The 24,266-nt window shown below is 64.5% G+C and overlaps 1 protein-coding gene across 2 annotated transcripts in view; it reads right to left on the bottom strand.

Moving 5' to 3' along the window:
• The window catches only part of SDK2 (sidekick cell adhesion molecule 2), a 51,223-nt gene that overhangs the window by 14,896 nt on the left and 12,061 nt on the right, over positions 1-24,266 (bottom strand). Inside the window, exons 2-16 of one of the 2 annotated variants that reach the window (XM_054846477.1) lie at positions 14,977-15,136; positions 6,853-6,959; positions 5,355-5,502; positions 4,388-4,521; positions 3,213-3,324; positions 2,834-3,024; positions 2,574-2,657; positions 2,308-2,502; positions 1,970-2,086; positions 1,617-1,784; positions 1,227-1,329; positions 777-953; positions 559-695; positions 247-394; positions 35-175 (exon numbers count right to left, since the gene is read on the bottom strand). In XM_054846477.1, coding sequence (XP_054702452.1) covers positions 35-175; positions 247-394; positions 559-695; positions 777-953; positions 1,227-1,329; positions 1,617-1,784; positions 1,970-2,086; positions 2,308-2,502; positions 2,574-2,657; positions 2,834-3,024; positions 3,213-3,324; positions 4,388-4,521; positions 5,355-5,502; positions 6,853-6,959; positions 14,977-15,136 — 2,122 coding nt within the window. Of the gene's footprint in view, positions 1-34; positions 176-246; positions 395-558; positions 696-776; positions 954-1,226; positions 1,330-1,616; positions 1,785-1,969; positions 2,087-2,307; positions 2,503-2,573; positions 2,658-2,833; positions 3,025-3,212; positions 3,325-4,387; positions 4,522-5,354; positions 5,503-6,852; positions 6,960-13,456; positions 13,561-14,976; positions 15,137-24,266 lie in introns of those variants that run through there. The other variant, XM_054846478.1, reaches the window with a different exon arrangement.

The raw sequence follows: 24,266 nt of genomic DNA, 5'->3' as shown, positions 1-24,266 counted from the left end.
AACGAGGCACCCGTGCTCCCCCGCCGGCACCCACCGGATGATGTAGCCCTTGAGGACACCGTTCTGGTGGCTCTCGGGGGGCGGCTGCCACTGGATCATGATGGACTGGTTGGTACGGCCGCTGGCGATGACGTTCTGGGGGGGCGCGGAGGGGGGCTCCTCGGGCAGGGACACCCTGTGGGGGACACGGCGGGGGTGAGCACCCAGAGCCGCCGGCCCCCCTGGCACCCCCCAGCCGTGGCTCACCTCTCCGTGTCCTTGCTGAACTGCCCCCTGCCCACATCGTTCACGGCGCAGAGGCGGAACTGGTAGGAGCGAGCGGGGACCAAGCCCCGCACCACCACCGACGTCGACTCAGGGTCCACGCTGGCCAGCAGCACGGTCCAGGGCGCATCTGCGGGGGGAGAGGGGGGCGGCGGGGTGGGGGACCTGACCAGCTAACGACTCCCGTGGTCCCCAGGCTCCCCGCAGCATCCCTCGCCCGCTGTCCCGCGTGATGCTGGAGACTAGACTTAGCCCGGGGCCAGCGGTGCCGGGGAGGTGGGAGCAGCCCCTTACTGTTCTCGGAGACCTCCACGACGTAGCGGAGCAGGGGGCTGTTGCCGTCAAAGGGCTTGGCCCAGGTGAGGTTGATGGCCCGTTTCTCCAGGGGGCTGAGGGCGGCCACGGGGCTCTCGGGGGCGTGGGGGAGCTGCCTGGACGGGGGGAGGGAGGGGGCGGTTAGGAGGGGGCGCAGCCTGGGGTGCGGGGTGCCGGTGGGGTGAGGGGGGTCTCACCGGACACGGAGGTGGGCGCTGCGCGAGTCGTTACCCCCGGCCGAGACCACCTTGCAGGTGTAGGTGCCGATGTCGCCTGACCAGGTCTGGGAGATGTGGAGGGTGCCCATCTCGTCCAGGCGCACCCGCGGGCCGCTCTCCGGGCTGAGCGGCGCACCGTCCTTTTCCCAGATGTACCTGTGCCGGGAGGGGACCCAGGAATGCTGGCACCCTGCAGCCCCCCCACCACCAGGGAGAGGGGACCAGGGGCTCCGGCGCTGTGCCGGGCTCCCCGTGTGCAGGGCACCAGGTGGCACTGCAGGACCAGCAGCACACGGCGGGGATGGAGGCACCCACCATCCGCCTGCTCCCTCCCCAGGCACGCAGGCAGCGGTGATGGCAGGCAGGCAGGCAGGCAGGCAGCCTGGGGGTGCCCGGACCCCCCAACCCTCCCAGCCCCGTCACACACACCTGACATCCACGCTGGGGTCATGGGTGACCCCGCAGCTCATGACGGCCTTGGTCCCCTTGATGACGCTCTGGTCCTGCGGTGGGTCGGTGATACGTGTCCTTGCTGCGGGGGGGACAGAATGAGCCACCGGCACTGCCCGGAGGGCTGCGGGGGTGGCATCGGCAGGGACAGCCCAAGTTTGCACCCACGCAAACCAACCAGCCGCGTGCCAGAGTCCACCCTTGGCATCCCCAGAGAGCTCCATCCTGCACCACGCGTGGTGGGAGGCAGCGTCTGCTGCCCACGGAACTGCGCAGGGGCCATCCTGCACCGTGCACGCAGGCAGGGCGGCAGGCAGAGCCTGGCTGCCGCAGAGCCGGGTGACGTGGCCACGCTGGCGAGTGCCTTACCCCAGACGACCAGGTCGGCAGACGCCTCGTCCACGCCGCGGGAGTTGGTGGCCAGGCAGGTGTAGGTGCCGGCGTCGGCGAGGTGCGCGGGGCTGACGAGCAGGCTGCCCGACTCCAGCAGGGTGAAGCGGGGGAGCTGCACCGAGCCGCTGGCCAGGATCCGCTCCCCTGGGTGACACCGGGAGCCCCATCACCTCCCAGTGCCCCGGCCATCGGCCAAGCCCGGTGGCCACTGAGCCACAGGGCTTGCAGGGGATGCCCTGGGGCCCGTGCAGACAGGCAGGGATGGGCAGGGCAGACGCAGGGCTCGGAGGACAGGCTTGCCCGCACCCCAGTGCCCCCAGCCCCTTTACCTTTCTGCCACGTGATGGCCGGACGCGGAGCCCCCGAGGTCTCGCAGTTGAGGACTACGGACATGCCATCAATCACCGTGCTGTCCTGGGGACCCCTGGTGATGTTGGGGGCGATGCCTGCGGGGCAGAGAGATGCACAGATCCCCCTGAAGCCCGTCCCGGTGCCCAGCCTGGAGCTGACCCACTCCTGAGACATGGGGGGGGTCCCTTCCCCATGGGAGGGTTTCCCGGGGTCCCTGAGCCCCCTGTGGAGCCCAGCTGGGGGGTCCCAGGCACATCCCACCCCACTTCCCAGGCAGGGCACCCCAGGATCCGGGGTGGGGGTGGCTGGCACCTACTGGTCACGGCCAGGTATGTGGTGGTCTGCACCTCGCCGGCCGCGTTGCGGGCGAAGCACTGGAACATGCCGGTGTCATCGGGGACCAGCCCACTGATCTGCAGGCTGCCGTCCGCCAGGAGCTGGAAGCGGGACAGCTTCTCCAGGTGGATGAGGGCAGCGTCCTTGTACCAGGCCATCTCGGGGGGGGGCACGCCTGCAAGGGCCAGGGCTGCGTCAGCCACAGGGCCACGGTGGCACGGGGAGGGCGGCTGGGGAGCGGCTCACCTTTGGCTTGGCAGGGGATGGCCACCACCTTCTCCATCTCAGCCGTGATGTGCCTCTCTGGCTCCTTGACAAACTGCGGTGGCTCTGCAAAGGAAAGCCCAGCGATGGGCAGGGGTCTGCATTAGAGCCGGGGTCCTCCGAACCCACCGTCAAACCGCCCCCAGTGACTCCCGCCTGTCGCTTCCCATCTCAGCCCCAGGGCTGAGACCACCCCAACTCATTGCACACGTGGTTTGGGCTGCCTGCAGCCGGGGTCTCACCCAGGACGGAGAGGTAGGCGCCCTCGGCCACGGCGGGCACGCTGCTGCTGCGGAGCACCGCCTCGCACTCATAGTAGCCGCTGTCGCTCAGCGCGGGGTTGAGGATGGTGAGCCGGCGGCTGTAGTCGCTGATGCCGCTGGAGAGGGGCACCCCGTCCTTCTTCCAGATGATGTGCAGCTTGATCAGCGGCCTGGGGGGGCCAGGAGCATGTTGAGGGCCAGCCCAGCCCCCCTGGACCCCGCCAACTCCCCACCTCCCTCCATCCCGCGGAACCCAGGTGCCCTGGTGGGAAGGGACCCGGGGGCACCCAGCCCCGGGGCCGGGCGATGCCGACGGGGAGATGGCCCCACACCCGTCCCGTCTGCCCCGAGTACTCGCCTGGCGTTGGCCACGCACTCCATGGTCACCTCCGAGGTCCCGGCCACCACGCTGGTGTTCCTGGGTGGGACAATGATGGTGGGTGCGATGGGATCAGCTGGACCACCCACATCTGGGGAGAAGGAGACCAGAGCGACAGCCATCAGCACCCCTGCCCCCTGCTCACCCCCGGGGTGCCCCAGCCCCCAGTGAGGCTGATGGGGGGCACCCAGAGCCCCGTGCCCACTCTGCCTGGATGGAGAAGACAAAGGTGGTGGGGACCAAAGGGCCACGGGCTCTGCTCTCCCGCGGGAAGGACGGGCAGGTCCAGCCCATCACCTTGGCATCAGGCCTTCCCAGCTCTCCCTAAGCCCTCTCCTCCCGTGGGAGCCCGCGGCACCCCGCAGCACCCCACACCCCCAGCCTGCGTGGCATTGCCGGCTGGCAAGGAGGAGGGAGAAGGGGAGTATATAAAGCAAAATGATTGCAACAATAAAAAACCCTCATGTAGGCGCTGTAAAAATGCGATCGGCTTGAAAGCTGCTGATATAGCTGAATCCATAAACATGGGCTCCAGGTTGTTTATTGCACACCGGGACACCGAGGTACAGAAAACCAGATTAATGGGGCAGGAGGGGAAGGAGGACGGGCAGAACCCTCCGCGGAAAGGGATAAACCCCGCCGTGGAGCAGCGGGAGGGAGATGGGATAAGAGCACCAGGAGGCCTGATGCCACTTTGGGGCACCCTCCCTGGGACGGGCTGTCACCACCTGAACGGGGGCCGGGGGACCCTCGGCCACGACCTGCAGGGTCCAAAGGGACGGGAGGGATGGGGCCACGGGGGTGTCCCCCAGGCAGGGGCCGATCCGGAGCAGCGCGGGTGGAGGGGGAACAAGGGCAGGAGTGGGGTAAGGTGTCCCGCACCGGGGCTGCGCTGCACCATCCCGTCCCGCAGCCCAGTCCCAGGGCACGGCCGGATCCAGCCCTGGCGGCGGGGCTGGAGGGGGAGGCTCTGCCCGTGATGCAATTAGCGCCTGCAGCACAGCCCAAAGCGCCTAAATAAATTTTGAGGCGGCTGAACTGTTAAGTCAGCAGAAGACGAAGCCTCCGAACAGATTTACTGCAAATTAAACTTGGGGGTGAGCCAGGCGGCGCAGGGGGAGTGGGGCTGGGGGGGCAATGCCCCCCGCACTCACTGGCCACGGTCAGCGTGATGGGCTGGCTCGTCTTGTTGTCCCCGTTCTTGTCATTCACCGCCTGCACGTAGTAGCGTCCCGCGTCCGGGGCCACCGTGGAGAGGATGACGAGGGTGTTCTCCAGCGTGATGGCTCTGCGGGGACGAGCGGGCGGCGTGAGATGGGGACGCGAACCCAGCGGGGACACCGATGCGGGGAACAGAGACCCTTGTTCCCCCACCCAGCACCCCCACCCGCCTTGGGGCACCCACACGGGACAGGCACGACCCCCAGCCTTCCTCCCGCCTGCCCCGGGCACCGGCCCCCGGACGGGGGCTCAGCTCAGCCGCCGGCCCCAGGCAGGAGCTGGGACCGAGCCCCGCACCCCCCCACGCCAAGCGGAGCACATCGGACGGTGCAGATTAATAGGACTTTTTTATTTTTTTTATTTTTTTTTATGGAACAATCTAATCTGCTGGAAACATAAAATGGTTTGGGGAATATATTTTTTACCATTAAATATGAGATAAAGGAGTTTTATCTCCTCAATCCTGCTTTGCAAATAGAAAGGAGACCAGTTCAATTCCTGCATAATGCGGGTTACAAATTCAATTCCCGCACGCTGCGTCTGCCAGCGCCAGGCTCGCCTCTCCGGCGGCACCAGAGCCTGCCACAGCCCCACGGGGACACTTGGCACACGCGCGTGTGCCGTACCTGGCTCTATCACACCGGCTGCCACCCCGGCACGTGCTGTGCCCCTTTTGCCCGCCTGCCTTCCTCTCATTTTCACTTTTTTAAAAATTCATTTCCCCAATGACAAACAGAGCCATTAGCCGCCAAGGTTGTCTGCAGGTTTTAGCGCGATGCGCTCAGGACGTCCGTTAAACACCCTCACGGCAAGGACAACAGCAGCCGAAGGAAACGCAGCCCCCCGGGATGCTGGGGGGTGCCGGGGGGGTGCCGGGGGGGGGGTGCCGGGGGCACTCACATGCGGCTGCTGGGGGAGATCTTCCGTCCATCACGAAACCAGGTGACCTGGGGCTGGGGGAAGCTGGCGATGCGGGGCGCACGGATGACGGCCGCCTCCCCGTGGGACACGGTCTGCTGTGTCTCGCTGTCCTCGAAGCTCCCCATGTCTGTAAACGCGTGGGAGAACGGTGTCAGGGGCTGGGGAGCAGGCTGGAGGCTACGGGGATGGGCTCCCTGGGGGCTGCAGAGGGGCTGCCCTGGGGGCTGCTCTCTGCTCCCCTCCTCGGCTGGGGCGGCTCGGCTGGCGCAGGGTGCGGGATGGTGGTGGGGCAGCTCAGACCCCCACGGGCTGCTCCTGCATGCCGAGGGCTGCGCTCACACCAGGATCCGTCCCCGCGGTGCCCCAAGCTGCGCAGCCCCATCACCCGCGCGCCTGACCGGGGACCCCTGCCCACGTGTCCCCCACCAAGGATGGGGTGCAGCCACAGCGAGGAGGGCTCAGCCCCGGGGTCCCCAGCATCTCTCCCTGCCCAGCCCAGGGCCCAGCGCCGGGAGCATCCCGGCACGACCTTGGCTGCGTGGGCAAGGCTGGGGCACCCGCTGCCTCCATCCTGCCCGGCCGCTCGCAGGCTGGAAGTGCCCAGCAGCCGAGGAAAGCAGAGAGAAGCAGGGTGCACAGAGAAGGGGGGCAGGGGATTTTTTTATTGACTTCCCTTAATTGCTGTAATTAAAAACATGTAAAGAATCTTTTTTTAACGACTTTGCCATTATCATTAGTTGTTAGCACAGCTGCCTTATTAATTTCTCATTAGCTTCCTGATTTGTCATTGCTCCTCAGGAAGGGGTTTAAGGGGACGGGATTGGGGTATCCCAGAGGGAAGGGGTGACCGAGAGGGGCAAGTCCCCCAGGGCACAGAGCCAGCATCCCGGGCCCCAGCACCCTCCCATCCTGCTCAACCCTCCCTCTGCATCCCAACCCCAGCACAGACCCCCGAGGTCCGGCCCATCCCGTTCAGGTCTGCTCGTCTGCAGGACCCGTGCCGAGCCGCCAGCCCGGCTGCCCCTGCTCCCGCGCTGATGGATGCGGCCGCCCGGCCTCGCGCGCCCCTGTTTGCACTCAGTAACGATTATAAACGGTGTTTGCTTTAAGCGCTCCACGCAGCCAGGGAGGAGCGGGGCCGCTTTCACACTGCAAAGCGTTTCACCTCTCCAGGGAGCCCGAGCCGCCTGCCCGGATGCCGTGCTGCGGGTTTCCCAGCCCCGGCATTCTCTGCCTGCACCCCATGCCCTGCCCTGCCCGTGGGGTGCCCCCCTGCCTCCCCAACCACCACGGCCCGGCCGGGCGACGGGAGCAGCAGAGGCAGCAACAGCCCTGTCCCTGCCAGCATCGCCCAGGGATGCTCCGGACTCGCGTGCGCTGGCCACGGGCTGCATCAACGCCCGAGCCGTCCCGCAGCACCACGGGGCTGGGTGTCCCCAGCCACCCCCCCCCCCCGCCAAGCGAGACTGTCACTTACAGGCCACCTGCACCTCGGTCTGCCGCTGCAGCAGGGCTCCCATCCGGTTGCGGACGATGCAGCGGTAGAAGCCGGCGTGCGTGCGGTCCAGCGATGTGATCATGTACCTGCGGGAGAGGGGGCAGCTGAGCGCGTGCTGTGACCACCCCGCAGCAGAGGGGACATCCAGGTGACCGCCACAGCCTCTGGGAGAGGCCACAGGTGCTACACAAGCCCCCTATTTACTGCTGGGCAGCAGCCCCCCCTGCGCCGGGTGCCAGCTCCTTCCCCAGGGAGCAGCTGCTGGAGGCGTGTGTGCACGTACGTGCATGTCCGTGCAAGCACATATGTGTGCACACGCACGCGCATGCTGGGGAGACAACGCAGCATCCCTTGCTGCTGCAGAGGGGCTGGCGGCCACGCACACAGGAGGTGCTTTCACCGCACCACGCACGCCGCGAGCCGGCAGCCGTCACCCGGTGACTCACTTCCAGCTGTCAAAAGCAGAGGTGGCTGCTGGGGACCTGGCACCCGCTGTCCCAACCCCTGCGCCGAGCCCCAGGGGTGCATGGCAGAGCACACCGGGGTCTGCTGGTGTCACTCCACCTCGGCGTGAGGCTGAGCCCAGCACTGCGCCGGTTAGCCGGGGCTGAGCTGCTTTACCATCCCCTGCTCTTATCAGCCGCCAGCAGCTGATAAGCAGATAAAGGAAATAACCATGTCTCGACTCGTCCACCGCTCCCGAGCATCGCCCCGGTCCCCAAGCCGGACCCCACCGCCACCAGCCCTGCCCGAGCAGTCCCCAGCCCCGGGAGGGATGCAGGCGCTGCGGCTCCATCCCCCCCAAACGGGCTGGACTCCTCCACGCCGGCCCTGCAGGCTGGCGACCCTGGGGGGGGACGGGCAGGCACCGCGGCATCGCCTTCCCCGACTGGGAGTGCTCCGAGATAAAGCAGAAAGGGAATAAATAAGCAAGCTCAACACTCCTTGCCCAAAATCTAATCTTGTATTAAAACATGCCGTGGGCTGTTTCGGCAGAGCTTTGTTTGTTCTTTTGATAACTGAGCGTAAATTAAACTTTCATAAGACACGAGGAGCACGTCCCCTCTGCCGGGAAGCGTGACGGGCCCCTGTGCCCACCCTCCCCTGTGCAGGAGACGGTGCTGGGGACACGGGGCTCCCGCCTCACCCGGTGGCACCACCGAGCTGGGATGGGCACAGCGGGGCTGGCATCAAACCTGCTGACACCCACCCACCCACGTGGCGTGCCGGGGGTCGCCCGTCCCCGCAGGATGCCCTTTGGGAATGAGTCCTTGAGTGTCGTGGCTGATATTTAAAAATGATCCCCAGAGGCTTTAAATAAGATATTTCAATTCCACGGAGCTGTCAGGGACTGATGCGGATACCAGGAATAATGGGGCTGCTCTCCTTGCGGTGTCCTCGTGAATAAATCACACGCACACACCGTGACTCCTGAACACGCACACGGACGGACAGACGGACACTCGCTGACGCTCACCTGCCCGCTCAGCAGTGGAGGGGCACGCGTGGTCCCCACAGACAGCCCCCCCTGTGCACCCCCCCGCCACATCCTCGCCGCGCACCCTCTCCGGACCCTTGTCCTGGGAAGGGGGGTGCAAAGCCCCCGGCGCAGCCCCTGAGCCAACCTGCGGGACCCAAACCACCCCCACCCTTGGGGCTCACGTGCACCCACGCGCGAAGCACCCACTGATGCACAGCCCCACTGCAGCACCTTCTCCCCACGCGCTGGGAGCCGGGACACCTCCGTGGGCACGGGCGGCCTTCGCCCCCCCAGTGGGGACACCCCTGCAGCCCCAGTTAACGGGGCCTCATCCTGCGGCACGGGAGGAGCTATTAAGGAGCGGAGCTTTTGCACACACCTAAGCGGCTGAAAATAGCCCGGAGAAAGGAAATCAATTCCCGGGCGCAGCCTGGCCCGCAGTCATTAACCAAATACGAGCAGAGACTTTGTTCTCTGCCGCTTGGCTTCCGCGGAGGCTTTCATCCAAGATCGCTCTGATTTTGATTTCCGTCCCCCATCAGCCTGGCTGTAAGGGGACGGTCCCCGATTTCACCCCCTCGCAGGGGACAGCGCTGCGGGCAGGAGGAGGTGGAGGGGCGAAGCACCCCGTGCAGCCCCCCCCAGTTTGAGCAACGGGAGCTGCCACAAGCCACGGCCGCTGCTCCGTGGCCAGGAGCTCCTGGCTCCACCGTGCCATCCAAGCAAGCGGCTCTTGGAGCTGATCCTGCCCGCCGGTGCCCACGGGCACTGCCCCAGCCAGGCCGCTCTGCCCACCCGGCAGCACGTTTTGCACCGCTCGAGCCAGGACAGAGGTCTGGCCGTGCTCCTGGCGCAGCCCTTGCTGCTGATGCCGCTGTTTCAGGGGCTCGTTTGGGTTGTTTTTAAAGACAGAGGTTGACAGGGCATCGTCTGCGGGGAAAAGCACTTCCGAAGCGAGGACTGACCCGCGTTTCAAAAAAATGCGCTGATGGAAAACGGCGGCGGTCTCCAGGCACGGTCAGGAAGCGGCTGTGCCACTCTCAGCCCCGGGGTCAGGAGCGGGGCCGGAGCCAGAAGCCCCACGCCGGGGGACCAGCGGGTTTGCAGAGGCAGCCGGCTGGCAGGAGGCTCTCGCACCGGATCGATCTGACAGACGGATGGGCTGCACGTCGGGAACGACGACCTCCCCATCCATCCGCCCAGCAGCTCCACCGCGGTGGGGCAGGGCACGACACAGCGCTGCCATCGGCCGGAACCCCACCTCGCCGCGCAACCCTGGCAAGGCACCGGCACCACCGACACGCTCGGCACGCCGTGCTGCACGCGCCGCCTTGTTATTGTAGGGTTGCTCACGGCGCCGCGAGGCCCCTGCGCTCCGGCAGAGCAATGCCCCAGCCTTGGCTGATGCTCGCGGTTCTGTTATGGTAGGGTTGCTGAGAAGCGCGGGGCTGACGCTGCCGAATTATTATTAGATTGAGGGGGTGGAGAGGGGCCGGGAAAAGCATCAGCCAAAGGATTTGATCCATCATATTGAAAGCCACAAGAGTGCAGAAATCTGCCTGGTTCTTCCAATGCCGCCCAGTAACATCAACAGCTGGATCGGATTTTGGATATAAGCACATTGGCACGGTCCCCTTTGATTAATATCCTGTATAACGACTAATTAATTCTAGAGGGGACATGTATTTGAATAGTTACTGTATGATAATGAAACGTCAAGTGAGCACTAAAACACACTTAGCAAAGGTTTAACGACTCCCAGCATCTGAGCCGCGTGTCCCAGCACCTCCACCGCACCCAGCCGCGGCGCTGGGCTGCCGCTCAATGTTTTTAAATAACCCCCCCGGTATTTCATCAGCCCCTGTTAACTGTATTATTGGATCTCAATTAGCTCCTGATTGGAAAGGGCTCTGTTTTGACACACGTGGCTGGAGCTGTTCCCTCTCTGCTTGCCAGAAGTGTTTTCCTTTGGTCAGGGGAATTTCACGGGTGCCGGCAGCCCCGTAAATCGCCGCCTCAATTGGCCCTGCCAGAACAATGAGCCAGTTAATAATTAATGCCCACGTATTAATCTGCCGACTTCCTGCGGAGCAGAGAGGGGAGCGAGCGCACGAGCCTCGATCCATGTTACGGCATCCAGAGGGCCCCGGCGCGTCCCTCACCGGGAGCTCGGCCACGGCCGCTGCCCAGCTCAGGTGGCACCTTTGGGTCTGAGACCCCCCCCGCCGGTCTCCTTCCCGCGGCTGCCTGAGCCCACGTAAGGTCCCAGCAAGGAGATCCCCTCCATCGCCTTTCCCCCCTCGTGCCTCCTGCCAGCCCGGCACCCGGCGATTGCCGCCGCTTGCTCACACCAACCCCCCGTGCCCCCCTCAAAGCCAAACAAGGCACGGGGAAAGGCAGGAGGCATCGCAGTACAGGCATCACCAGCAAAGCCCACGCGGCGCTGCCCATTACCCGCTCGGCGCTGCCTCACCCGCGCTCCCGGGGGCTTTGCCAGGAGCAGCCCACGCTGCCACGCAGCGGTGCCGCACGTGAAGCCGGGCAGGCTGGAGCCGCAGGCACCAGGAGCTCACCACTGGGCTCCCGCTTGGCCTGGCTGCAACCCCCCTGATGCCCATCAGCTCCCATTAATTATATTATCGAATGGCAATTAGCTCCCCAGGGGAGAGGGCTGTGCTTCACACCTGGGCTGGCAAAGAGCTGGTCAGAGCAGGGACGTGCTCCCGGCGAGCAGCAGCACAGGTCGGGGTCCCAGCAGGGAGCTGGGGGTGAAACACCCCGTTTGCCCCCAGATCTGTGTTTTTAGAGAGTCCTGGCTCCATCTTTTACATAATTTGGGGACAAAGTACAGGTATCAAACACTTGGGTCCTCAAAAGGCCATAAAGGCTTGGCGGGACCCCGCGTGCGCAGCGCGCCGTGTTTCCCGCGTCCCTGGGGGATGCGCACCCCAAAACACCCCAACCCAGCGGGACAGGGGGTCGAAACAGTCCCAAATCTGCCCCTCCTCGGTGAGCGCATGGGGGGCAGCTCCTGCCAACCCTCCCCACGCATGGTAGCAGATGGGGGTGGGTAGAAGGCACCACGTGCTGGAAAACCAACCCCGGGGCTCCCGGGGTCTGGCGAGGGGCCGTGGGGCTGCACGGTGCCCGGGAAGCCCAGGGGAGCACCGGGAGGCTCAGTCGTGCCAACCCCGTTTTGCTGGGGGGAGGCACAGTGAGCACCACGGCGGCAAAGCCAGCAAGCGCCGGAGATGTAATCACACTTTCCCGGGCTCCGAGCTCCCGGCAAAGGGAATCTGGGCTCTTGGGAAGAGGTGGGGGATCCTTTAGTAGCTGTTGGGCTCCCGCACCAGCTGCGGAGGGACGTGGGGAGAGGCGAGAGGGCTGATTTAGTGGATAGAAGATGCATCTCTACGGATGGGAGTCTGTCCAGAGGTAATCTATGTGTAAGGTAATTTCCGAAGGCAGCAGGACTCGATGCAACCCTTAATAGGACAATCTCATGTGATAAATTACCAGACCCAACTAATCTGCATGTTAAATTTCTTGTATGAGAAATAAATATCCTCAATTCACCAGAGAAACGCTTTTCTTCCGAGGATTTCATTAAAGACATCAAGCTGTCTGATTTGCATGTTATGATTCTTCGTACGAGAAGAAGTCAGGCTCTGGAGAGCTCGCAGGAGAGCCCGGCACCGGCGAGATTATGCATGGAAAAAGAGAGCTGGCCCTGGAGAGCGCAGTGCCGGCGTGCCAGGGCACGGGAGCGGAGCGTGCCAGCAAGCCTCCACCGCCCGCCCTGCTGTCACCTCAATGAAGGTCACAACAGGCATCGGAGGGGACAAGGCTTTGCTGTGGGGTCCCAGGCGTGGGAGGCAGCTGGGGACCCACGGGAGAGCTGTCTCCACACCCCCCACGTGGGCAACGGAGGCAGCAAGTGGGTGAAGGCAGGCTGGTCCCCGATCCCCTGCGGTCCCCAGGGATGCTCCCGAGGGAGGACAGCTCCACGCGCGCACAGAGCCAGGCTGGTCCCCAATTCCCAGCGTCCCCAGGGATGCTCCCGAGGGGGTAAGGCTCCATGCACACACAGAGCCAGGCTGGTCCCCAATCCCTCCGTGATCCCTGATCACACTCGATCCCCAGGGATGCTCCCGAGGGAGGATGGCTCCGCATGCATATGGAGCCAAGCTGGTCCCCGATCCCCCTGCGGTCCCCCGGGATGCTCCCGAGGGGTCGGCTCCACCTGCACGCAGCAGGACTGCCTTGGCCCTCGCCAGCCCATGGCTGGGGACCTGCCGAGCCCGCTCCCCACCTGCCCTTCACCGCACGCCAACAAGCCGATCCGGTGGCAAGCTGGCGGCTGAATCGCTGCGGGAAGGAAAGGGCGGTCGCCATGGAAACACGCTGCCAAACTCGGAGAGCGGCTCCTTTCCTTAAAACGCAGCGTGAGCTCGGCCGACCAACAGATGAGGATGAGCCAGAGCAGTTCATGGGGAGCACGGGGCCAAGGGGGCGTGAGCCCCAGCTCCCAGAAAAATGGTTAAAATGCACAAGGACGACAGCAGCCGGCAGTGCTGGCGGGATGCCCTGCTGTGGGAGAGGGGTCGGGGAGGAGCGGTGAGGATGCCAAGGCCGAAACGCTCAGTGACACATCGTCCCGGCTGGGAACTGCGAGGTGATGCCACTGAGTCCGGCTGCTCCCCAGGGCACGGGCTCCCCAAAGCACACGGCCCTGCTGCAGAGCACGGTGCATCCTGCCGTGGGCACAGCCAGGCCCCCGGGCAGGTCCCTGCTGCCCCCTGAGCGGGGACACGCCAGGGGACACGTGCCAGCCCCGAGCTGGGGGGGACTGGCTGCACCCCGCATCCCCCACCCACGCTGCCCGTGCTCCCACAGCCGTTCCTGGCCCCTGCATGGACAGGAGCATCCCTGAGCCTCCCTGACCATCAGCACCAGCCCTCCCCTCTCCAAGGATTACTCTGTTTCTAAACTCGTTAACTTTTAATTACTACCTTCCCACTGCCTGAGCAGGCTGGCTCCATGCCACCGACATCTCTATTAAAATTCAATTTCTGCCTATCATAACTAATTTTGGTACTTCACCTTCCTCACCAGCAGCCTTCAATTCCAGGCAAGATGTCCAAACTCTCATCTCGACACATTAAATCCCCGCAGAGACCCGGGGACCGGCAGCACGCACCGCACAGAACGAAGCTGATGCCAGCAGGTTGCGTCCTCGCCGGGGAGAGGACGGGTTAAAGCCAGGCAGTGATTTGCATAGAGGCTGTTTGCTTCATTAGCTGGCTGGGTTTGTTTGGGTTTTCCCCATGTGTTTGTTTATTTTCTCACTTCCTTCCTTAATCCTTTCTGGCTGGATGCTGGAGGCGGAGGCGGGAGTCGGGGCCAGGGGAAAGGGAGTCACCTTGGTGTGGGGACGTGGGGCTCCAGAGCTGCCGGGCATCCCAGAGCAGAGACACAAGGGCTGGCCCCTTTCCCACAGAAGGGTAAACCGAGGCACGGAGCAAACCCAGGGGCAGAGCCGGGAAAGGAAGCCAGGAGTCCCTGTGCTGGGTTTGGAGGTGCCCCACAGGCGCCTCGACCTGCTCCGAGGACGGGGCAGAGCGCGAGGTCGGGGTCCTGATGGGGACCGGGTGGCTCTGCCCCAGCGCCGTGCAGCTGCCCGGGAGGAGCCCCTGCACGGGCTCTGTGTCCCCCCACCCTGCTGTCACCACCGTCCCCACAATCCCACGTAGGGGCTGACATTTTGCATCGTTCCTGCTGCAGCCAACAGGAGCTGTGGGAATCGTGGGGCTCAACAGGTCTCTGAGCTTCCACACTGGGGCTAGGGACAAGGGACCCGTCCCAGCGGGCACCCAGCACTGGTGCAAACACCCAGCACCGAGCCTGGGGCATCGGGGGCATCACAGAGCTGCACCCACCACGGCTTAGTGGGGAACAGCCCGCAGGGTCCCCAAGGATGGCCACTGCTCCAGCACCCGGCACGGCACCGTGCTGGGGAGGGGACCCGGCACCCCGCACGGCACACGGTGCCGGGGAGGGGATGTCACCCAGCCACATCGTCTGCGTTCCTGGCATCCCGGAGCAGCCCCACGTTGCTACAGCAACACGAAGCCTTTGGATTCAATGCCTTTAAATGGGGAACGGCTTGTCTCGGGCTGAATTATTGATTAAAACAGAGAGGATGACACACGCACACAGAAGAGATGGCGAGAGGTGCCCGGCTTGATTTAAAGGCGAGCTCCAAGCAGGTTGTGACGCGGGACCGGCCGCTCTGCGGCAGGATTAGCTGGTGCACAGGGCCGGATGCCCAAACCTGGATCAATCCCTCGCACCACCCTTCCTTGCTCCTTCCCCCCGGTCGGGCCATTCTCGGGGAGCCACGAGCCGGCCACGATCTGCGGCCCAGCGTTAATCCCGCTCGTGCGAACGCCTCCTCCCCGATGTTGACCTGCTTAAATCCACCGTTTGCTCTGCAAACAGGGGCGGCAGCTCCTGGCACCGCTGCCTCCCTGGCACAGCATCCCCCTCGCAGGGGGACCGGCGGTGCCCGCTGTGCCGCGGTGGCTGCCGGCAGGGACTGGCGTGCCAGGCGGGGGACTCACCGGTACTCCAGGGAGAACTTGGTCAGCTCCTGGCTGTTGTGCAGCCACTTGAACTCGAGGGGCCAGCTGCCCTCCGCCATGCACGTCAGCACCAGGCGGTTCCCCTCCAGGTGGACCTGGCTCCGCACCGGCTCCGTCTTGAAGTACGGGGAGACGTCGTCTGCAGAGAGAGGAGGGAAAGGGCTGAGAGACGTGCCCGGTCCCGTAGCGTGCCAGCCCCACGGCAGCAGGACCGCTGCAGCACGGGCACAACCCTAACCCAACAGCACGTGGGCACGTGGGCGGGGGGGTGCTGGTGGCCACCTCCCCGTCCCCCTGTCCCAGCCGGGGCCCCCAGACCCCTCCGCTGGCCATTTCCCCCCCCCCGCGCCATTTCACAAGCCTATCGACAAGAGCTTAGCCCATCTAGGGTTTATCTAAGCTGCTTGCTTTGCGTTATTCCCGGCTGCCTTTGTAGCGTTTCAGAAGCACTGAGCTTTTAACTCGGGGGGTGAAGGGGGCGGAGGGGCTGGGAGCAGAGCGAGACATAAACACTTCCTCCTCTCCTGTTTTATTTGCTAAGTAAAACTATAAATCGAAACACACAGCTCCATTTTCTGCTTAACAAATGGAAGCCCTTTTACTTCAAAGACACATTCATATTCCCCAGCAGCTTTCAAGTGCGCTTTCAATCACGGCTTTGGGTTTTTTCTTTGGGGTAGGGCTTTGCTTTCTTGTGTGCGGAAGCTGAATTCCTGCCGTGGCTCTCCGCACCGCGAGCCGACACCAAGCATTGCCCGTGCCCGCGGGCTCAGCCTGCCCCGGTGCTCCACTGCCCTACAGGGGTGTCATGAGTTTGCAGGGGCTCAGAGGCACCCAGAGACCGCCAGACCTGCAACTGTGGGTCCCTCTCCTCTCCTCGCTGGTGGGGCTCAGCTGCTGCACACCCTGGGGTGCCTCCTTGCTGCACCCACGTGGAAATGCCCTGCTGAATTTTACCCGGCTGCCCCGTCCTGTCTGTCCCCGGGGCAGGCACAGCGATGCTGAATGCCAGGCAAGTCATTAGGCAGGGAAGGAGCAGCTCACGGCTCCTTAATTTAATCCTCCTCTCTGACCTTCAGCAGCACTGGCCGGTGCGGGCAGCCCTCGCCGTGGTGTCCCTGCCCCAGGTCCGGGCTGGATCCGGGCATCGGGGCGCCCCACAAAGCAGGCGTGGGGCACCGGGGCCAAAACTCACAGCAGCCCAGCTCCCGCTCCCCAGCAAGCGCCAGATGCCACAGGGGCAGTGGGGGGCCCATGGCAGCTCGGTGCCCCGGCTGCGGGGTTTGGCACCAAGGGCTGCTGGCTGCAAGCCTGGCCCGCAGCCGCACGGTTCCCCGGTGCGGAGAGCTCGTGGCAGTCCTGCGGCAACCGCGCTGCGGCTTTCGGGATGCCCAAGGAGCGAGGCACACACGTGCTGCTGGGGCGTGGGAACGTCCAGGCGCAGGATCTGTGCCTGTGCACGGTGTGTGCCACCTCTGCGCGTGCATGCGCGGGGGTGTGCGCACGTTTTCCCACTGCGGCGTGCCAGGAGCTTGACCTGCAATGCCAGGGCTTCGCCCACATCAGGCTGGAGACTCTGGGATTACCGCAGCCCCCAGCTGGGGCCGTAGCACAACCAGACGCTGGCTCTGGGGCCAAGCACCTCATGCACGAAACCAGTAAATGAGCCAGGGGTCCGGCTGGGCTAGATGCAGCTGATGCATCGCTGCAGTGAGGACCCACGGCAAAACGGGCTGGTCCCCAGGCACCGGCGTTGCCCACGCACGCAGGGGCTGCACCAGAGAGCCGGGTGCAGGGCTGTGCTGCCGGCACAGCGGGACTGAGACCTGGCGTGTTCAGTGCACCCCCACATACACTGAGCCCAGCACCCGCTGTTTGGGAGGCGTTTGGAGGCTGGGTGCTCCTGGCACACCTTGCCCTGGGCCCACACGCTGTTTGCATACATCCTAATTTGATTTTAAGCAGCTAAGGCTCATCTCGCTTTGAAGCGCCCGAGCCATCTGTTCTGCATTAAGGGGTGAAAAATGGCACAGAGGAGGAGAGGCAGCTCCTAATTCCACTATTGATCGTGCGATCGTTATCCACCCGCGAAGGTCACGGCAACCGCCTTGGACAGAGCAGCTCCCCTGTCCCCCCCCCCGACCGGCTCCTCTGCTCCCCTGGGAATGCCAAACCCACCCCAGCCGTGGGCAGGGGACAGCTGGGGGTCCTGGGTGCACCGGGCATCCCTTGCAGGGGGTGAAGGCGGCACCGAGCTCTGGCTGCGCTCCCCTGGGGTGGCTGAGCCGGACCAGCTCCGGCTGCGCCAAGGGGCAGCCATCCGGGACCCCCGCACCCCACCGGGGACCCCAGCCCAGCGCTGGGGCCAGGGGCAGCAGCAGGAGCGGAGGAACTCGGGGAGGGGAACACGGCTGGTCTGGTGCCGATGTCCCCGGAGGCCTCCAGGAACGGGACAGGCTGTTCCCGTGTTCACCTGCCCACCAGCTTCCCGGCAGCCGCCCGTGCCAGCTCCCACCTCCAGCACAATGTGCCGCAGCTCCGAGGGGAGAAGGGTGCGGGGTCCTGGTGCTGAGCAGCCCTGCAGCCCCTCGCACCCCAGCCCCTCCTGCAGCCCCCCCTGCCTCAGTTTCCCTCTGCTCCCCGGCATGCCGGCAGCACGTGGCATCTCAGCTCTGCTCCCAGCAGGCTGGGGGGGCTGGCAGCAGCACAGGCCATGGCACCACCAAATCTGGGGTGCAGAGGGGTGCCCACCACCTCACCGCCCCGCTACAGAGCCAGCACGGATGGGGGCTGCGATTCCCCCAGTCCCAGACCCGGCGGGATGTCTCCCGGTGCATAACAACCACGTCCCCCCCAAACGAAGGGTCGTTACTGCTAATTCCGCCTCTCCCCCATCTGTTGTGACTGTTTACACTCCACTTGCTAATTAGAGACTAATTAGTTGGTGCAGAAATTCATCACTTTCCAAACACAGGCGGCAGCGAGAGGCGTCCCCAAGAACATCTGCACATCTGCCGGCAGCACGGGCCGGTGCTGAGCTCCCCGGGGCCACCGGCTGGGTGCCGTGCCGTGCCATGCCGTGCCAGCTATGACAGCCCAGCACGGTCCCCTCTGCACGGAGAGGTGCCACCACACCGTGCCTCCCCGTCCTGCCCGCGCGGCCCCCACAGCACCGGTGGCCCCGGGGGCTGAGCCCTGCCGAGGACGCTGCCTCCGGGCTGAGCCGCTCCAGCCGAGCTGCCAGGGGCGATGGGTGGGATAAATGGGATGCCAAGCACTGGCAACAGGGAAGGGGGACAGGAATGGGGACGACCGCGGCGCTCTCCCTCCACCGCCGATGACATTTTAATGCCAGGGCCTCGCAAGGCACTAATCCTGCCTAATGGGATCAAAATCTTTGCCCCTGCACTGTATTTACACAAGGACCGCCGGGAGCTGGGTCTGAGCCCGGTGCATTAGTGCCGGGGAGGGGGTGCAGACGTAGGGGCCGGGGGCCCCGGTCTCGCCAAAAGAGCAGTAATGGATCCTAATTCCCGGCATAATGGGCGAGCTGGGAACTAAGCCCCCTCTCCCCGGCTTCAAATCCCTCTTGATGGGAAGGGACAGGGAGTTGTAAGCCCGGAGGAATCCCGGAATGCCTGCCAAGGGCAGGGCTCTGCCGGGCAGCTGCTGGCGGCGGGGAGGAGGGGGAGATCCCCCCCGTGCTGGGTGAACCCCGGCAAGCAGAGACAAGATGGGAATAGGGGCACCGGGTCCCCATGGCTCTGCCCCACTGTCACCTGTCCCCAGCCACCCGCACAGGACCAGCAGCTCACGGGACACCCGGGTCCTTCTCCCACCCTTGCCGGGGAAGCCTTGCACGAGCACCGGCACAGGGACGGCAGGGGGGACCACGGCCCCCCGCCACGCCTGGGTTCAGTGCCGGCTCAGCACAGGGTCACCAGCCCGCTGCCCCTCGGGGACACCCAGCCTCTCCCCTCCCCAGCTCGCCAACCAGACGCTGATCAGCCCAGCACCCGCTGCTGCTAAGTGACAGGAATCAGGGTGAGAAACAGCGGGATGCGCCGGGCAGCCATAACGGGACGGGTGCCTGCCGGTGCCGGTGGGATGCCCTGAACCTGGCCCGCCTGCCCCGTGGGCTACAAGCACCCAACAGAGCCCAACCAACAGCGGGTACCGGTACCCAGCACCCTGCCCATCACCTCAGCCACCCCGCACCAACACCCGAGGAAATAACACGAGCACCTCCCTCCTTCCTCACCGGCCCCTCTGCGGTCCAGCCAGGATGTGGCCAGTGCAAAGGGGCAGCCCTGGAAAGGGACCGCTCTGCTGTCCGCACCCCACTGCGACCACGGGAGGGGGGACAGAGCTGCATCCCCGGTCCCCCAGGCTTTGCAGGGCTCCTCCATCCCTCCCAGGACATCGCTGCCCAGAAAAGCAGGATGGCATCCTGCCGGGAGCGCCGGCACAGCGGCTGACCCTGCTGCCGAGCAGCCCCGTGCTCCCGCTCCGGCCCCCGGTGCACCCCCCAGCACGAGGAGATGGAGCTAAATCTCTTCTGCATCAGACTATCGCTGGCGCTCCGCAGCACGAAGAGATTAAAAAACAATAAAGAGAAAGCGAAACCCTCTGCTATAATTACCAGCCTTTAGCCGCTAGCGGAGGCAGGGAGGGAGGGAGGGAAGGAAAAAGGGGGAAAGAGAAACAGAGAAGAAGAAATCCACTAAAATTTTAATAGGAACCACTGCATTTAATTTAACGACACATTTTTTCAATTACCAGAATAATTGTTTTATTCATAAAACGAGTTTCAATAAAGAGGGTAATTTTCCTTTGTTTTTATTATTCATTTGTGTAACATATTCGCGGCGCAGTTCCCCGGCGCCGCAGCAGCCGCTCCACATCTGGGGGTGGGGGGAGGCTGGGGGGGGACTGCACATGGCAGGGAAGGGGTTAACATCACCAGGGCACCCCATGGCCCCCCAGACGCAGCACCCCGGTGGGGTGACAGCCCTGGCCGGGTGCAATGAGAGATTGCCCAGGGACCCGTCCTGGCCAGGGCACGCTGTCCCCGGGGACAGACCCCATCCCCTCTGCGGCCACCCTGGCTGGGTGGCCCTTTGCCCAGGGACCTGGCCGGGGACGGGGAAAGCCCCGGGGCCGTGCCGCTGCCCGCAGAGCCGTCCCTTGGCTAAGTTACATTTTCTGCTTGTCGGACGCCAGCGTGCGGTTGGGAGGCATCAATTTTTCAGTGGCTGTTGGTAAAGTCATCGGGCTGATTAAATGGCACACGTCCCTGTGGGCACGGCTCCGCTGCGGGGACGGGAACCGCTGCAACGCCCCAGCATGGCACCCGGTGTCCCCCAACACGGTCCCCTCCCGGGGCGGTGACAGTGGCCAGGCAGGGCGGGTGGCCAGCAGGTGCAGGGGGATTAGCAGCGCTCTCCTCCGCTGCCGGAGCCATTAGTATTCCCGAGACGAGGCCTCATCCCCTTAATAAAAAGCAAACACAGAACTGAAATGCCGAACGCTCCCGGCACCTGGAGAGCCACGGCGCACGACACGCTGCCGAGCAGGGACCCAGGCGTCCGGGGGGTGCCAAGGACAAAGCCAAGCACAGGGTCAGGATGGTGCGGGCATCCTCGGTGAGCCCCACTCGTCCCTCTCCCAGCACTTGAGCGGGCACGAAGTAACCTGAGTCACTACCCCCCAAAATTCACCGCATGCGCGGTCCCCGCTTGCCAGCACCCATCTGCTCCGCAGGCAGACGGCAGCTCCTGGCCGTGCGTGGCAGCGCCAGCACAGAGCCATGCCCCGGTGCCCGTGCCGTCCTCCGGCAGAGCACAGCCCCTTCGGTTCCCCCTCTCTCCCGCAGTGACTTGATGCCGGCTTCTTATTTGGAGAAGGGGTAGCAGGGAAAGTGCCAAACCCAGCCGAACGGCAATGGAGAAGCACCGGTGGGAGCAGGGATCGCAGCTCACATCCTGCACCCACGCAGCACCACTCACCCGCGGGGACATCGGAGCCCTGAGCGTGGCCATGCCGTGACACCCCACCACCACGGGGCTCCCGGCAGAGCCCAGCTTTCATCTCACCGCCCAGCAAATGCAGGTTTGTCAGCAAAACCCACCAGCAAAGGGTTTCGGTGCCCGGTGGCAGCGTGCCGAGGCGCTGTGCCAAAGCACCTTCACTGCTCTCCAATCCACCCGGCTCACGCAAATGCCCCCGGTGAAGCGTGGCAGTGGCGCGGCCCTGTGGGAAGAGCTGCGCGTGACCGAAGGGAGGCACGGCATGGCACGGTGTTCGGCTCGGCTCGCTCGAATCACAGATGAAAGGCAGCGCTGCCGCACCAGACGCCATGGGGGAAGACACCCTTCATGCAGCACCAGCCCCACTCTGCCGGGACCCCCAGCCCCGCACCCAGGGAGGGGTCCCTCCAGACCCCCGAAGCAGCACGGCTATGAGCCGCAGCGCAGGGACACGGCTGGGGGCTGAGGGACTCCTCTTCCCGCTTGCACCAGGACCGGGTGGCACAGGGACATGAGTGTCCCCACCTCCCCTGGTGCCGTGGGGAAGGGGGCAGCCGGGGGGGGGGGGCTCCAGTCCCGGCCACACGCTGCAGCCTCCCTGGAGCTCGCACAGGGCCGGCAGCGGGGCAGGACGGCTCCATCCTCCCCAGCCCATCGCCCACGGAAGCCAGTATCCATCCCAGCATCCACCCTCGGTCCTGAGCCCGGTGGAAGTGGCTGGCCGGGAGCAGAGGGTCAGCCACGGGGGACACCCCTGCTCCCCCCAGGCTGGGCTGGTGGCCACGGGGCAGCCCTGGTCCCCACTGGCACACGGAACGGTGCCAAAGGCCCCCGGCACAATCCTGCCCATCTCAGCCCTACAGTTCAGCCAGGCCACCCCACGGACCCCCACCCATGCTGTGTCTTTTAATGTGGGGTTTTTTTTTTCCTTCTTCCTAAGAAAAAGACTTATAATTGCAGATGTGTCCATTAAACCTCGCAACTTACTTTGTTCCCTTCCTTCCCTGCGTTTCCCCTCCTGCCCCTTCTCCCCCCACTGAGACCAAGAGCTTTAAAACTCTCCTTCTGGCTATTAATTAAAGCAACCTCTCCGCTATCGTGAGTGTACTTGCCATAAATTAATAGCGGCCTTCTTAATCAAATCTTATCTCCTCTCTGAGCACCCAGCGCGTGGTGCTGGGGTTGGTATCCCAATCCGCCCGGCCGTGAAATGCAATTTCCAATGCTCCGGTGGACTCGGCAGCTTTGCTCCATTCTCCTCCTCCCCGCCGGTGCCTGTGCCCGTGCCGGCCCGGCAGCACCGCCTCGGTCGAGAGGGAGGGAGAGGGGCCCGGCACGCTAACCACAGAGGTGGCTCCCAAAAGCCATGCTCCATTTCTCAGCCGTTATCCACAGCCCCCCCCGGACGGCACTCGCCTTCTTGCATTATTATCTAGAGGTCACGGCCCGGGCCAGGGGGCTCGGTGCTCTCTGGGGGCACGAGGCTGTGAGAGCAACGGTGGGAAATCCTCCTGCCAGGGCTGGGGGCACGGGACGGCGGCACGGCCATGGCACAGCTTCTCCAGTGGGTCAGCCAAGAGTGATGCTCTTGGACCTGCAAGCTCAAGGTGCTTTGCTCACCGCGGCACACTGGAGAGCATCAGCCCCCCCAGTACCCCCAGTCTCGCCCTACCAAGTTTCCCTTCTCCCCATCCACACAGTGCATTCCCAGCGCACCCAGAGGGCAGGTGCACCCCCCGGATGATGATGATGATGATGATGATGACCCACACACGTGTCCTGGGCGATGCCAGCCCAGGGCAGCCCCTGCCCCAGGCACGTCACCATCCATCCCGGCCACAGCTCCGATCCGTCCCTGGGAGACCCGCTGGGCTGCAGCAGACCCCAGCCCCAGCCCTCCCCTCCAGCCCCGTCCGAGCTGCAGCAGTTCCCCAGCCCCGTGGGGTTCCCAGGCAGCAAACGTGAACCGGGACAGAGGGGGGGGACCCCAAAAACAGAGCCCTACGGCTGCTGCTTCTCCATGCTGGGGCTGCTAATTACAGCCCTCTCCTTTGCCACTGAGCAAACCCGGCGCTGGCTGCGGTTTTCCTGCCTGGCAGAGGCAGCCCTGCCTCCCCAGTGGTCTGAGACAGGCGTGGGGGCTTCGGCTCAGCGCCCGCAGAGCGGCGCAGTCCCAGCCAAGCCCTGAGCAGCAGAGAGATGTCGGAGGCTGCAGCCAGGAGCCACACCGAAAAGGAGCTGCGTCTTGTAAAGTGATTGCAGAGCAGAGCTAAGAGGGGTTTTAACCGAGGCAGAACTGCCTGGAGAGCCTCCCTCGCTTGGCCCCAATCACAGAGAGATCGCAGGAATAAAACCGTCTTTGTTGCGCGTAAGAGGGGCTGCGGCCTCGAGCCGTCGGCAGGTCGCGCAGAGCTGCACCACCTGCGTTCAGAGCACCCAGGAGCATCTCCCCACGGCTGCACCCCCCCAGCAGCAAACCCCAGAGCTGTGCCAAGCACCGTGCCCGTCCTGCCCACAACCGGGCACCGGTGAAGCCCTCGGGGGAAGAGCCAGAGCAGGATGGTGCAGCCGAGAGGCACCGGCACGCAACACCCTCCAGCCACCGGCACGCACCCTGCAACGACCTTGCTGCTGAAACGCATCCGTCCCTGCTCCGATGCCTCACGCTGAGCCCGTCAGACCGCCCTCAGCACAGGGACCTGCTGCCCTGCCACGGCAAAGGGGCACGGGCAGCGGGAGGGCTGCCAGCCAAGGGCACGCTGCCCCGTGGGCTTGGACCACGGCTCCTGCCCACCCGGAGAGACGCGGGTGGAGCCGGGCACCTTCTCATCTCCGTTCAACCCTCAATTGTGCAACTGCTGTGGCCATTTCCTCGCAGAGGAAAAGGTCTTCTCAGCGGTGAGGGAGCCCTGGGGACACGGGGCCAACTCTGGCAAGCGTGCAAGCGTGCGTGCACGTCACCCACGTGGCAAGAGGGGTCTGGTGAAGGAGGGGAGCCAGACCTGGTGCTGCCACCCCAGCAAGGAGCCGGGCTGGACCTGCAGAGCGCATGGCTCCAGCACCGCTGCCCCGTTCCCTCGTACTTCCCTCGGAGGAGATTTGAGGTTCTTACATGCCGTAAACCGATTGCAGAGGTGTGTTAACGGGATTAGGTGGGAGGCTGAGAGAGACGCAGACCTGGAGGAGCTGCTCAGCTGAGCACGGCTCCTGCCCGTGTGACGCTGGCAGGATTTGCAGAGC

This window comes from Grus americana, chromosome 18, assembly GCF_028858705.1.
Source record: "Grus americana isolate bGruAme1 chromosome 18, bGruAme1.mat, whole genome shotgun sequence".
NCBI classification, from domain to species: domain Eukaryota; kingdom Metazoa; phylum Chordata; class Aves; order Gruiformes; family Gruidae; genus Grus; species Grus americana.
Note: the sequence above shows the minus strand (reverse complement) of the source record. Positions and strands in the feature narration are given on the sequence as shown.